Source organism: Microsporum canis, genomic scaffold (assembly GCF_000151145.1).
Source record: "Microsporum canis CBS 113480 supercont1.5 genomic scaffold, whole genome shotgun sequence".
In the NCBI taxonomy this organism is placed as follows: domain Eukaryota; kingdom Fungi; phylum Ascomycota; class Eurotiomycetes; order Onygenales; family Arthrodermataceae; genus Microsporum; species Microsporum canis.
The window spans coordinates 319,912-334,622 of NW_003299165.1; the positions used below are offsets into that span (position 1 = coordinate 319,912).

At 45.7% G+C, this 14,711-nt stretch overlaps 5 protein-coding genes across 5 annotated transcripts; 2 read left to right on the top strand and 3 right to left on the bottom strand.

Annotated features, from left to right (window-relative positions):
• Positions 1-440: 440 nt before the first annotated feature.
• Positions 441-5,866, bottom strand: MCYG_05178 (dicer-like protein 1; the record flags this gene model as incomplete). Its single annotated transcript, XM_002845263.1, has 16 exons — positions 441-743; positions 838-990; positions 1,048-1,233; positions 1,287-1,797; positions 1,855-2,255; positions 2,306-3,376; positions 3,425-3,604; positions 3,668-3,736; positions 3,791-3,860; positions 3,922-3,980; positions 4,038-4,719; positions 4,774-4,878; positions 4,934-5,199; positions 5,252-5,355; positions 5,404-5,600; positions 5,658-5,866. The coding sequence occupies 16 exons, from the start codon at positions 5,864-5,866 to the stop codon at positions 441-443; spliced, it is 4,566 nt and encodes a 1,521-aa protein (XP_002845309.1).
• A 768-nt stretch (positions 5,867-6,634) lies between these two features.
• MCYG_05179 (TapA protein) lies at positions 6,635-7,824 on the top strand (the record flags this gene model as incomplete). The annotated part of the gene is made up of 3 exons (XM_002845264.1): positions 6,635-6,849; positions 6,908-7,184; positions 7,249-7,824. 3 exons carry the CDS (start codon positions 6,635-6,637, stop codon positions 7,822-7,824), a joined length of 1,068 nt encoding a protein of 355 aa, XP_002845310.1.
• A 49-nt stretch (positions 7,825-7,873) lies between these two features.
• Positions 7,874-8,624, bottom strand: MCYG_05180 (conserved hypothetical protein; the record flags this gene model as incomplete). Its single annotated transcript, XM_002845265.1, has 2 exons — positions 7,874-8,005; positions 8,073-8,624. The coding sequence occupies 2 exons, from the start codon at positions 8,622-8,624 to the stop codon at positions 7,874-7,876; spliced, it is 684 nt and encodes a 227-aa protein (XP_002845311.1).
• A 1,004-nt stretch (positions 8,625-9,628) lies between these two features.
• On the bottom strand, positions 9,629-10,691 carry MCYG_05181 (porphobilinogen deaminase; the record flags this gene model as incomplete). Its single annotated transcript, XM_002845266.1, has 2 exons — positions 9,629-10,365; positions 10,436-10,691. The coding sequence occupies 2 exons, from the start codon at positions 10,689-10,691 to the stop codon at positions 9,629-9,631; spliced, it is 993 nt and encodes a 330-aa protein (XP_002845312.1).
• A 749-nt stretch (positions 10,692-11,440) lies between these two features.
• Positions 11,441-14,367, top strand: MCYG_05182 (ATP-dependent protease La 2; the record flags this gene model as incomplete). Its single annotated transcript, XM_002845267.1, has 3 exons — positions 11,441-11,915; positions 11,995-14,218; positions 14,280-14,367. The coding sequence occupies 3 exons, from the start codon at positions 11,441-11,443 to the stop codon at positions 14,365-14,367; spliced, it is 2,787 nt and encodes a 928-aa protein (XP_002845313.1).
• Between the last annotated feature and the right edge of the window lie 344 nt (positions 14,368-14,711).

Sequence of the window (14,711 nt, forward strand, 5' to 3'; positions counted from 1 at the left end):
ACGCGACCTGTCGCTGTCATCGAGAGTTATGGTAAGAGTGAGAAGGTGAGTCTCATGGGAGGAATCGACCTAATATGTGGTGGTCGTGATGTGTCTTTTCGACTGGCGGAAATATGTGCTTTAATAGCTTGGGCCTTCAGGTCTTGATCTTCATCGATCTTTGGGCTCCAAAAATCAAGTCCAGCTTCACCTTTTTTTTTGTTCAACGCGGCGTGTTTATAGGGTCATGTGACTACGGAGAGGTCAGGGGTAATTAGTGTTAATGACTAAGCCAGGGGCACCTCGAAACATCAAATTCAATTTCAAGCTTTCTAGCTCTGAACTACATAACTACCTGGCTCAGGGGCAACATGAAGATGATGGAGAGGAGGAAGAGGAACACTTGGCGATGCATGTCTAAGGAACGATGATACTATGCATGGGGTTGTTGAGCAGTCAATTTAATTATTCTGCTTTTCAAGCTCCCCTTCTTCACGCTCCTCCTGCTTCTCCCGGCAATCACACTTGTACGTTGCCCGGAATTCTGCAGTGCTCATCTGCTCCAGTATCTGGAGGGCATTTTGGCTTGCCTTCAACTTGGCATGGCGGGGAGACGTGGCAACTCCCTCAGCCACGATGTCGTTGTGGACACAGACTGCAGCCAGAGCGCGTATGGTAGTGCCGTCAACGCATGGTATTTCATCTGCTTTCAAGGCGTAAAACGTGCAGCCAAAATCTACTGCGAGTCTGGTGTGCAGGAAAGTCTGAAAAAGGAAATATCAGTCAACTTGATGCAGTTACTTCAGTTTCAGGCAGGGACCATGTAACATGAGTAGGAAATGAGGGGATATCACGCACAATCGGATGCTTATTTGCGAATGTGTCGTATACAGTCATATCTTCGAAGTAATGTTGAATAAATCTTTTGAAGAAGTCGTCAATGACATCGAAGTTAAAGTTCGAGTCCACAAATATCGCACCAAGGTATGCCTCAACAATATCCGGCAGACACTGGTTAGAAGTGTAAGTCTATTTCCTATAACAGTTTGAGGACAGATGAGTACTCACCTTTGGAGGTTCATTTGTATATGTCCAAGCCTCAAGGTTTCCACCCATTTCCATCTTCATAGCTTGCAATTCTTCGGTATAACAGGTTATTTGGCCTTGAAGCACGTTGCTGATATGGATAAGATGCACATGAAGATTGAGGCCGACGGCGAGAGAGCCAAGGAATTTGTTGGATACCATTGCCATCTGATCACATCAGTACAGCATAGATTGGTTTAAAGAGGGAATGTTGGGCTTACCTTGTGTTCGGTGAGCCACTGGGGATCTTTGTCTGGGTATTTTGTAAAGAGGTGATTCACACAGGCCATATCTAGTAAAGAATCACCCAGGAACTCCAAGCGTTGGTAACATGGAACGTTCGCCCATTGAGACGGATACGAAGGATGCATGAAAGCGGATCGAAGAAGTTTTGGATACTTAAAACGATAGCCCAGCTTTTCTTCGATCTGATTAGCAACGTCAGCCTCAGATGCAGTGGCAGCTGCTGTTTGGTAGGTCGTTAAGGAGTATAATGTAGAATAATCTGCCCATCTTTCCACACGATGATCATCGCTGTTAACGAAGATTGTAACTGCTTTCGTAGCCATATCAAATTTATGGTCTGGACCACCAGCTAGAAGGGATGCCCCAATTAGAGCCTCACAGACGTCCGCAATACTTTTATCAGCAAGTGCATGCGTAGGGCCACCTGGATTCTCTTTCTTGTCTTTGCCTTTGAGTAGAGTTAAGCCCTCTGGGTACCACCCTCGTCTAGGATCATAGTTAGCGTTTCGTGAATTTAAAGGAGGGAAATCGAAGATATCTTACCTTGAAAAGGATTTGCTGCGGATGTACTTAAATACCTCCAGAATTATGGCATTGTTGAACAGGTTCTGGTTACAAATAAGCAGCATTCGCTTGACGTGGAAATCATATTCATCATTGTCTGGATTCATGGCAAAGAGTGAAATTGATGTTGCCATCTTCAAGAAGCAATCGCCTAGGAACTCAAGCCGTTCATAGTTCTTCCCCATCCCACTCTGGAAACGAATCTGTTCAAGGCCATGTTCTTCTGTGTTCTCCGAGTCCTTAGTTAATGCCTCAAGGGCAAGCTCGGGAGATATTTTTAGCTGAAGTTTTTCACAGGCCTCCAAGGCAATGAGATAAGACTCCATTCGACTAATCATCGCTGGGAAAACAAATATGAGTGTTGCCACTGGCATGGGAATCTGAAGAAATGAGTCAGCCCAATTCTTCGTTCTACAGCATAGGCACATACCGAGGAAATTTTTAGGGCCTCTGCGCAGATATAATAATCCACGGGGGGCCCTTTCTTATTCTCATCTATGTCAAGGAAATTTCGGCGAAGCTGAATGAGCTCTGCGCGCAAGACAGGCTGATCCCAGTTGCACTTTGCCAAAAATCTAGCACGTGAATTCTTGAATAAGCTGAGGCCATAGTTCATGATGTTGTCCATATAGCGGCGGCGAGCCACATTCTCTGGGACTGGATCTTTGGGATGTCGGGCTGGATCGACTTCGATTGAAAAGTAACGGTACCTCCCATCCCATCTGTCCACTAGGAAACGGTTCTCTAGAAAGTCAGTAGGCATCTCAGGTGACCAATGAAGCTCTTCCGTGTCCCGGATATATTGTAACATTTGCCAGTTGATTATCTCGACGGGATTGGACTTTTTGATGTCTGGTATATCATCAAGTTTTGCGGGAGCAATCCAGTAAGACACCAAAGATGAGTCTTCTTCGTAAATTTTATGGAAAACGTCCTCAAAAACCCTGAACGTGAAATTAGTCAACAGATCCAGTTCAACTGGCAGAACTTTTAGCGCTTTGTCGACTCTAATGCTGCAGCTACTGCATTTCGTGTTATTTTCCAGATATAGCGGGAAAGAGGGGAAGTCGGGCATAGGAACTCTTGTTAATAACACAAGTGGGTGATACTTTTTTCGAAGGCCCTCAGAGTTTGAGAGCGAGAGAATAGTGGCGTATAAAACAGTTGGAGAGTCTCCGCGAGCATACTCCCATGCAGCTGGCTTCGATATCATACGATACTGGTTGCTTTTCTTCGACGTGATAGCCAGTCGAGCATTTCTCATTGCAGGCAGGCGTTTATGGTACGTCGAAATAAAATAGTTGTCGAGCAAGCCATTTTTGCGAAGAATTAGGCATGTCTCGAAAGCAGCGGATTGTTTTGCGAGAAGCTTACGAGAGGCGGGCTTGCCCATACATCCTCGAACTGGAGATTTTTCGGGGAGTATTGCTTCACAAATGAATGCACCGTCTTTTACATGAATGACATAACTGACTTGAGCTGACAGCTCTTTCTCATATTGCTATAAATAATTAGCCCTGTTAATTCAACCACAGGAATCCATCCTTACCAGACTGCTTGCATAGTGTGCAAGGACGGCAAGTGATGAAGGATAGGTCAACTTTGCGCCTGTGCTTTTGATGGTGTAAGACTTTCGCTGTCTGTCTTTTTCCAGTATTGAATCAATATCATCCATTCCTTTTAATAGTCTGTTCTCCGGAAGGGATTTGCAGAATCGAACCAAAATTTCCTATAAATAGAGCCCCAAGGTTAGTCTACCTGTAATACGATGAGAACTGCTTTAGCTACAAACCTCTGCGCGGCGAACTTCTTCAACCACAGACTCATGGATCAAATTATTACGCTCCACCATGTGGACAAACTGATAAAAAGACGTTAGCCTGATTTGTGATAATAGTAGAAACGAGGTCCTCACAGTAGACTCTATATGCCTAGCTCTACCTCTGCTCTGAATATACTGGATAAGTGTAGAATAAAGGTCGAATCTGAGATTGAAGTCAGTACTGCAGTTAATTATATATATTGGTCAAGTTCATTCACTCTTACCGAACAATGAGATTGCAATCTTGAATATCTAGCCCTTCCTCGGCAACAGAGGTGGCAAACTAGTGAGGTTAGCTGGCTACTGCAATAATAAAGAAAGAAAAGAGATAATCTCATACCAAACAATTGATCTCTCCCTTTCTAAATGCTATCACATTCAAAAATTGTTCTCGGAAAGAGGTATCTAGCCCAATTCTATCACCACCAGATCGAACACCGACTAGTAAATTTGGTCGAATATACTGTGACCCGATTTTCTTGAACAAATCCCTGAGGATTCTTGCTGTGTGGCGCTGTGCTGTAAAAACAATACACCTGGTATCTGGATTTTCTTTAAACCGCCGCAACAGCTCATTTTTCAGTAGCTGTACCTTAGGGCTTAAAAGCCGTGGGTTAGTGACCGGGTCACCAAACTCATGGTCTCTGACAATAGCTCCTGCAGCTCTGATTCTCTCGGTTTCTCTGTCACGATCAGGCTCACTAGGCAGATTTTTCATTATGGGTTTATTCGACCGGGCTTCCAACTTTGGCAACGTTTCTTCATTTAAACAGTAGCTCCACACCCAGTCAGAGCACCAACTTCCTAGAGCCGAGGATGTCTCAAAGGAGAATTTGAATATCTTTTCCAAGACTTTAATATCGCCAAACTGCCGACAAAGCTGGCTATGGAGTGGCGTCTCAAAAGGCAATTCAAGCCTATCATACTCCCAGATTTCTTCCCTTGGCCGCGCCACGCTTTGTCGAAGAAGGGAAGGGTTTGATGCTGTAGCTATCTGGCTATCAAGCATAGTTTCGAGAGTTCTGGTTTCAAATCGTCAGTCTAGTTCTATATGCTCGGCGGTTAGGAGTACATACTTTGCAGCACTCACGACCTGGACCTTTGCATCTACTGGCGATGCTGTCATGCCAAATATCTTTGGCTTCCTCTCTGGCTCCCTCATATAAAAGTCCTTGATGATCCTATTCAACAAGATTAATTCATTGGCCTTTGTATGTGGGTACCAAAGCATTTTACCTAGCGTAAGGGTGCTCTTTTTTGGCATGATGAGCTTCATCGAAGATTAACAAGTTGATCTGGCTTATTCGAATAAAGGAGTGGAGCAGGCATTGATGAAGCACTTCGGCAGTGCAAACAATAACCATATTTTTCTTGAAATGGCCCTCCCATACCTCCTTGTTCCATAGATCTGTCCGCATTGCGCCACAGAATTTGTCCATTTTCTGGGCAATATTGTTTTGTAGTACTGCAGCCTGCTGATATACAAGTGTAACACTGTCGACCTACCTTATAATTAGAGTGAGGTTATTTGAGTATGTAGTCTAGAAAACTAACCAAAAAAAATGAGATACGAGGTGGTCGCCCAAGGCTGCGGTCGGCCAGTTCCTGTTCAATGACATGCTTGAGGAGAAGAACAGCTATGAGTGTTTTTCCAGATCCTATTCGATGGTAAGTAAAGACTTATAATCTCGGGATAGGTTTCGTACCAGTATCGAGAACAGCAATGATGTTTTTCTCTTTTGCCTTCTCGAAGAGTTCTAGCTGATATTCACGGGGATCATGGATAATAGAGGCATAGTCCTGTTTGGCAATAATATTTGTCATTGACAGCTGCGTATCATCTTTTGCTCTAATAACAGCTTTAACGTCTTCCTCTGTAATAGCCTCCGCACGCCGTGACAGCCTAAGATATAGAACTAATTAGAGACGCTCATTTAATTGTAGCTTGCAAATCACGTACAATTTCTTGAATTTGTAGTCGAGAGCCCGCCGTTTCTCGCTGGGGTTGGCCTGATTCAACTTTCTCTCTTCTTCAGTATCAGACTCAGTGGTTTCTCCTGACTGAGTTTCAGGAGCAGAACTAGCATTAGGAACCTGGACACTCTCCCGGTTCAATGGCTGGACGACATCCGCAGCCGCATCCTTGTCAGTATCGGAATGGCACCCCATGGTGCCGGTGGCTTTTGGTTTAGAGCACAGAAGTGGTCGGTTGTAATAGTTAAAGTTGATCAAGCGTCGTTAGTCGTAAAGGTATACCTTAGGGCAAAAAAAAAAAAAAAGAAGAAGAAGAAAAACAAAGTTAATAGTGAAGGCCAGAAAAGTGAAAGGAACTGTCACATTCTAGGGCAATTTATGTGTTTGTTGTCACTCTCATACCCTAAGTCAATAGATAGTGAGGTTTCCTTCAGTTAACCACAGCCACTAAGCGTATACAAAGAATCTAGACAGTGCGTTTTATTCATTGTGCTATTAGCTCCATGATATATGTTATGCTGCATCAACCGTAAATGGGTCTGAACTGAGGTTCATACAACAGCCATGGATGTCTGTTGATGACAAAGGATGAGGGGGTATGTAGTTGTTAGTTTTTGCAGTACATGTCTATAAAGAAGTACTTCCTAGCTACTTTAGGATCAAAGCTGCAGGTTCCAATGACAAGTAAATGCCACTAGCAAGGTGTCCAGGCAATGGTATATTTGATTTATAGGAAAAGGGTCAGTTATCAATATTATTCAATATTTGAAGTTAAGAATCGTCGAATTAAAATAATAACTTTATCCAACTAGAGTTTGAGGTCAAACTTATATCACGTGACACATTATCCAGAAAGAGTGAGAAACTGAATCGCGATTGTTAAGTTATTTCGATAGCTCATCAAGAACCAAAATCCGCGGACTTGCTTAATTTTAAGAGCTATTTGAGCCACCAGGACTCAAAATGAGCAGTCTATCCCCAAATCTTCAGTCCTGCTTTGCCTCCGCAAAGGCACAAAAGAAAGCTCTGGAAACCGTGGCAGACACAAACAGCCCCGCGTTTCGAGAGCAGCTCAGCAATTCTATATCTGCCTTCGAGCAATGCCAGAAACTCATCCAACAGCTATCATTGTTCAGTCCTAATGAATCAGTGGAGGATGTGACTACCGGAGATTTACAGTAGGGACCTTACTTCACACGCTACGAGGCATAAGATAACGCTAATGGTCTGGTCTAGGTTTTTGACAGTCCCTTATCTTCTGGCCGAATTGCTTCAACGATCTTACGGTGTAGACAGGCTTAAAACGCTCCAGCAGACGCGTGACGAATATGAAAGATATTTAGAGGCACTTGAGCAATATGGGCTTCTCTCACCTTCAAATAAGAAGCTCTATGAGCAGTACCTTGAACAACCAGACTCGTTCAGCCTTACCCCCACAAATGATGTATCGGCTCGCAGGCAAGTGAAGATAACCAGATTCAAGGAAGAAAAGGAACTGAAGCAGAAATTAGAGGTTTGTTTAGCTATCTAGGTATTGCTTAAACAGGCTGCGGAGTTCGCTGATGGAGAAATTGTAGTACCTTTCACAAAACAAGGATTCGGGGCACAATGACGAAGACATAGTACGGCAGGTATATCTCGCAGAAATCGACTTCTATACACATCAGACTTTCCAGTCGTTGGATATGTTGTCGCAGGAACTCTCCATGCTTAAAGTAGCTCCATCGCTACCCCCCGTCCAAAGAGCAGACGAGCGCAAGCCAGGGTTATCAAATGGAAAGGAGATGGGATACTCTGACCGTCTTGACATAGTTGGCTCGCAGATGGGTCTTGGCCGATATAGTGGAGTCCTATTAAGCCCAGATGGGAAGCCACTTCAACCATTTACCCTTACTAGCCGGAGAACGGATATCAAGAGAGGCGTGTTCCGGCCAGGCCACAATCTCCCAACGATGAGCATCGACGAATACTTAGAAGAAGAGAGGAGAAGGGGGGGTATTATTGAAGGCGGCGGTGAAAAATCGGGTATTCCAAAGGAAATTGACGAGGATGATTTTGAAAAGGCTGATGAGGAGACTCTCAAGGCAAGAGCCTGGGATGAGTTTACAGAGGAAAATCCCAGAGGTTCTGGCAATACTTTGAACCGAGGCTAGACAATGTCACATCACGATATTTTGCTGGAGAGTTTACTTCAATCCTGGGTCACATATTAGCGACACTTTCTGGCACAAGACTTGGATAGGAACATACCCGGCGGGGGAAGTTCTCCCTTTTTAGCTCCGGCCACTTTGTCAATGCAAGGTCGAGCAACTCACGGCCCAGAATTTGATATGCCTGAGTGCCAGGTTAGCCTCTATTCGACGAAAAAGACGAAAGAAACGCTCAGCTCTGATATACTGACCTTATCCCCTAAGTGGAGTCCATCAGTGAAATACCCATTTTCAAACGGTTTTGCACCGGGCATCCCTGAACCCGGAAGCATCTCGTCGATGTCTAGGTGATAGAACGCATCGTCCTGAGTCGTCCCCTCTATCCTACAGACAGACTTTGTGATCGAATACCAAAGATCCAAGACGGCTACCCTGCCACTTTTGGCTTCATATTCTTTACCAATCTCGACTATCTTCTTCGCAAACGTTCGTTTGGATTCCCATGTTCTGTGTCCTCGTCCTTGGGATGCCACGCTACGCAAAATAATAGCGGCATCGGGGTTATCCAGAAGAGGCTCCCCCACCGGGACGGGAACGTTGACAGGGGGCGGAGAAATTAAAATAACTCTGGTGTCCTTGGTGGCAGGGTCGTCTAGGATGGTGGTTAAATAATGGCGGATATGGTCTTCATACTCTTGAAGTGGGACCATGGGGCCGTTCATCGACAGGCAGGCGTCGTTGGCTCCCAGAAATATGGTAATGAAAAGAGGTGCTGGTGGTCCTCTTGATTTGATAGCTCCCATTAGGTATTCACTAAACTGTCTTCGTAACGACCTCGTTGTTTGTCTATTCTAGTGAGATCATGTGCTTCATGATGTATACACTTAGAGCTGTCATGAAGAGAGAAAGAAAAAGTCGACATACCCCGAGTACCCTGTTATCAAGTCAATTCTATGTTCAATGTAAAATACCTTGTCACAAAAGAAAAAGAAAAAGCTTGGCTGGGATGTTGCCTGAATGCCTACCTTCGTTAACAACCTCCACTCTATCATCATAGTATTTCTGCAGCTGCCATCCAAATCCAGTGTCTTGTGCATAGAATCCTCTTTCGGTCAGCGAGTCGCCAAAGAGATATATCCGCGGATAGTCATTAGGCGTGACCTTCTCAGGCTTGCTTTCCCGCCGCCAGTACCGATATGACATGGCTGGTAGAAGGAGGGTAGACTTGCCACTGCAAGTCGAGGGTAGGGTGGGGAGGTATGTATAGATGTATATAATTATATATATTACTATTAATTATAGTATGTTTAGAAGAGAAAAAAAGAGAAAAGGAAAAGAATAAACCAAGTTTGACACCGGGAGCCTCTTTTTATTTAAACATGGCGGGGCAAGGAGGGAAGGAAGAACGCTACGGGAAGATGGAAATGCGATACCAGCGTGCATTCCGGGGTTGGGATGTTTTTTTTTTCTTCGTTCTAGGCCAGGCCCTTGGACGGGTTGTAGTTAGTTAGCGCCTGCATGAGCCATATACATACATATCCAGAGGGTTGAGTGTACTGGCCCGTCCAGTGGGACAGCTTGTTCGTTGTTTTTTCTTTTCAACTACGCTATCGGATGCACGTTATACGGGGCTAACAAAAGAAGGGTGGTTGATCTAAATCAAGAGAGCAGCAAGACAGGCGCAATTAATAGTTATATAGTATATGCAGTGCTACTCTCGGACTTAGCCTGCCCCGAGTCATGGTCTCATTAAAAGGGGAGAACGAAGAGGAAGAAGAAGGGAAAGATAATCCAGCATAAGCAATTATTACCATGCTTTCTTCTTCTGCTGGATGACCTCCAGGATCTTTCCTGCTCCCTTCCCGACCATCTCATCAGCAACAGCCTTGCCAAACGCTTCGGCCTGCTCTGGTGTCTGGACGTCACCGTCCTTTTCAGTTTCGACCGCTTCCTTTCCATCTATACTGGTGACGATGCATCGCAGCCTCAGCATCTCCTTCCCATCCGTATCCTGGACCCATTCTGTCTCTACGCCAAGGGGGGCACTGCAGCCTCCCTCAAGCGTCCGCAGTAAGTTCCTCTCAGCCAAACAGGCAAATGTTGTCTTCTGATCCCCAATCTCACGCAGCATCTCAATCATTCTGGCATCGCCGGCCCGGATTTCAACCCCAAGCGCCCCCTGGCCCACAGCATGAAGCATCTGGCCATTTTTGGAGTCTAGATATTGTGAAATGCGATATCCGTGTCCCGTCCTCAACAAGCCTGCGGCTGCAAGTATGATGCACGTAAACGGGCCGTCTTCCGCATCTAATTTAGCCAAACGGGTGTCGATGTTACCTCGCACATCAATCACCTTCAAGTGTGGGTAATGGCGGCCGAGCTGTGCTGTACGACGTACAGAGGACGTTCCGATCACCGAACCTGCAGGCAGTTCCGCAAGGGTCATATTTGGCTGACCCTTTTTGACAACTAGAGCGTCTCGCGGGTCTTCACGCTTTATAATAGCGCTCAGCGTGCAGGTCTCAGGAATCTGCGTGGGGACATCTTTTTCCGCATTGAGACGTGTAAGTGACTTTTCCCCCCCCTTCTTTAATATAAACCACCGGCCTCTCACCTTTTAAAGAGTGCACTACAAGATCTAGCTGCTTTGCTAGCAGCATCTCCTCGAGCTCCTCTGTCCATAGATTCTTCGATGTGAACTCGCGAAGCGGGGTAATCTTGTTCAAGTCGCCTGCAGCATCGCGAGTATGAACGTTGAATTCACAATCCGGCCATCTCGCCACCAAGGCATTCCGGACAATCTCTGTCTGCAGCACAGCCAAGTTTGATTTGCGCGTTCCGATGGTGAACGTCTTGCGTGGGGAGTCCATCTTATCTGATATTGTGACAGCGGGGTTAAAGAGCGAGCGAAAAAACAACTGTTGAATACGAAGTCTCGCGTCTCTAGGATGAAGCTGCTAGTATCAATGAATGACGCTGCCAGAAATACAATATACTGCCATTCCAGTCAAGACGTGTTAAAAGATGAGCTTCAAGATAACCTATGTGGTAGAAGATAATTTTTTGCTGGTTCTCGCCCAAGGTTTTTGGCCCCATCATGCATAAACTAAAGCCCAGACATTAGAACACCATCAACTAGCGCCATGCATGCATTGCTCAGATCATTTTTTATTTTCTTCATCCAAAGACAACGCCTTAAGTTATTTATTTAAGAAGTAAATCTGTACAAGCCACTTTTCTAACTAGTGAACATGAGAAAAGAAGAAAAAACTTCCAACAACTTTTTGTCTTCTTTCGTGGCATGTGACATCAAGATGACTCAGCAGATATATCACGTGATAAAGGGCTTGGCAGTTAACCTCGGCATCTCGAAAGAAGAAGCAAGGAGAAGACGGTTTATCAACCATCAAGAGACGCAAAGATACAGCCGAGGCGGACATTCTCCTTAAGCATAAACAGTGTGCTTTGTACTGACCTTAAGCTGACCATATACTTGATATCCTACAAGTTTCTTCTCATCTCTATTATTTTCTTTGAATACCGACTTGGTGGCGGTAGAGGACCCTGGGGCCGTCATTCTCCTTGCCCTATAGTTCTACGGGCTACCGGTAGACCGAAGATGACCTCCAACAACGGTAGGCGGACGATGAAGGTGCCCTTGATACCACTCGCAAGAGATTTGGTACTTTTGCCCAGCGTCAACCTGCGAATCCCGCTCTCAGATCGCCCAGACATCCCGACACTCCTGACTTCGCTCTTCAGCAAACATGCAAAGCAACGACAGAACAGCACCCCGATCCTGGTGGGGTGTATTCCCCTGAACTCACCTTTCTTGTCCAAGGATGGCCAGCTGTTGCTCAGTGACGGGGACAAAGAAAGAGCTCGGTCGATAGACGACGAACCTATCAACCCTGCAGCCGCTGGAGTAAATGACTTGTTTCGGTATGGGACTATCGCAAAGGTGGTCGGAGTTCAGGGGAGGGCGAACGCAGAACCTTTCTTACTAGTTGAAGGAGCAAAGCGGTTTTCGGTGCAGAAAATCTTGAAGGAAAAGCCCTTCTTCGAGGCAGAGGTGCTGGTGTACGATGAGCCCGGTAGGTGTAGTGTCATTATCACGCTAGGGAAGAATCTCTGTGACTTATCTTGCTAATTGAAATTTTTATCATTTAACAGTTCCTCACGCCATCGATCCAGAAATTCCTGAGCTGTTCCAGCAACTTAAGCAGCTTTCTCGAGAACTCCTAACGGTCTTACGGCTTGCCTCCGTTTTCTCGGCCTCCTCCAGCATGTCTCCTCTGATTGCCCGTCGGTTTGAACTATTCATCGCTAAACGGGATATATCTCAAGCCGGTGCGTTGGCAGATGTCATTGCTGATCTGATTGATGCTGGTTTCGAAGAGAAACTTCGGGTTCTAGCTTCGATCGAGTTAAAAGACAGGCTCGAACGTGTCATCGAGCTGTTGACAAAGGAAGTTCAGGGTATGAGAAACAACATAAAGGTGACCACGTTCACCACAACCACTATACCCTCAAATATGGGAGTTGATATTAAACAGCTCGACCCCCGCCAGCGAGAACTCTACCTTAAACGGGGCATACAGATGAACATGCCTGGTATGCGAGGGAACGGTAGCGGCGAAGATGGAGAAGAAAAAGAGCCGAATGAGATAGATGAGCTTCAGCAAAAGCTCCAGGAAGCTCAACTCAGTCCGGAGGCCCAGAAGGTTGCGGATAGAGAAATAAAAAGACTCCGCAAGATGAACCCTGCAAACGCTGAATACGGAGTATGCCGCAACTACCTGGAAAATATTGCGGAGATTCCCTGGTCTAAGGCCACCGAGGACCAGTTGGGTCCAGAAACGCTAACTCGGGCTAGAAAGCAGTTGGACAACGACCATTACGGGCTAGAGAAGATAAAGAAACGCCTTTTGGAATATCTTGCTGTCCTAAAACTGAAGCAGTCTTTGAACAACGATGTTGAGTCGCAGATAACTGAACTCTCAAACGACCTTACGGCAAAGGAGAACGCAACTGAAGATGACGATTCTTCTTCGATTGCGGAACGTGATGCCATCGAGACAAAACTACAACTTCTCAAGTCAAAGCGTGTGGTTGATAAATCACCAATTCTGCTTTTGGTTGGCCCTCCTGGCACTGGTAAAACCAGTTTGGCAAAATCAATCGCTACATCACTTGGCCGCAAATTTCATCGCATATCCCTTGGTGGTGTCAGAGATGAGGCAGAAATCCGTGGCCATCGCAGAACATATGTTGCCGCTATGCCTGGACTCGTTGTCAATGGCCTTAAAAAGGTTGGGGTTGCAAACCCAGTTATACTACTTGACGAAATTGACAAAGTTGGCGGCGCAAACTTCCATGGAGACCCATCGGCTGCCATGCTTGAAGTCCTTGACCCTGAACAGAATCACACCTTCTGCGACCATTATATCAATATCCCCATTGATTTGAGTAGGGTGTTATTCATCGCCACTGCGAACTCCCTTGAGACCATTCCCCCACCGCTGCTTGACCGCATGGAAACGATATATCTATCCGGCTATACTACCGTTGAGAAGAGGCATATTGCAAAGCAGCACCTCCTTCCAAAACAAATACGAACAAACGGCCTCTCCGAGGGCCAAGTTGAGATCACGGATGAGGTTATGGACAAGATTATTACTTCCTATACTCGCGAGTCAGGCGTACGCAACCTTGAGCGAGAAATAGGTGCTGTATGCCGCTTTAAAGCTGTTCAGTTTGCAGATGCAAAAGATTCTTCTCGACTTGACTCGTATGTCCCTAACGTATCTGTCGATGACCTTGATGAGATACTGGGCATCGAACGGTTTAACGAAGAAATAGCTGAGAAGCTAGCAAGACCAGGCATAGTCACTGGTCTTGTTGCATACTCTTCCGGTGGCCAGGGCAGTATCCTTTTCATTGAAGTGGCTGACATGCCTGGAAGTGGAAGCGTTCAACTCACCGGCACCCTAGGCGATGTTCTTAAAGAATCAGTTGAGGTGGCCCTCACATGGGTTAAGGCTCACTCATATGAGCTCGGATTGACTCAGGATCCTAATGAAGATATAATGAAACACCGCAGTCTGCATGTCCACTGCCCATCCGGAGCCATCCCTAAGGATGGTCCATCTGCCGGCCTCGCCCACACCATCGCCCTGATCTCGCTTTTCGCTGGCAAGCCTGTTCTACCTGAGATTGCCATGACTGGTGAAGTCTCCCTCCGTGGACGTGTAATGCCCGTTGGAGGAATTAAGGAGAAGATGATTGGTGCTCATCGAGCAGGTGTTAAGACCGTACTGTTGCCCCAACAGAATATCAAGGATGTGAGAGATGTTCCTAAAGAGGTTCAAGATGGGCTTAACATTGTTTACGTTACGTATGTTTGAACCCACTCTAATATCCCTCGAACTGGTTACTGACATAAATTCAATATTTAGGCACATATGGGATGCTATCAAACAGATCTGGCCCGACGGCCATTGGCCTGGAGAGCAGCGCCACCCAGTTTTCGAGAGTCGGCTGTAGGCTCATTCTCAACCATTCTGATTTAGGTACGCTCTCAACCCCTTCCTGCACCAGTGATACGAGCATATGGTATAAATACATAGTGGTATAAGGATGGAGTTAGCACAGATGCCAGGACTTCATCATATTCAGCGATGAATATAGCATATTTCGGTCGTTTCTCTTCTTACCCTCATCCGTTCAGCGTCTCACCCGTTCTATTCTTCACTCAGCTGTATATTTAGCAATGCATTTTGGAAATCAATTATATGAATTATCAGAATAATATCTACCCGACGTGCCGTAAAAACCCATATAGCTTAAAGCAGGCATTGAAAATGGAGAGGCAAACAAGTGAAACGTGA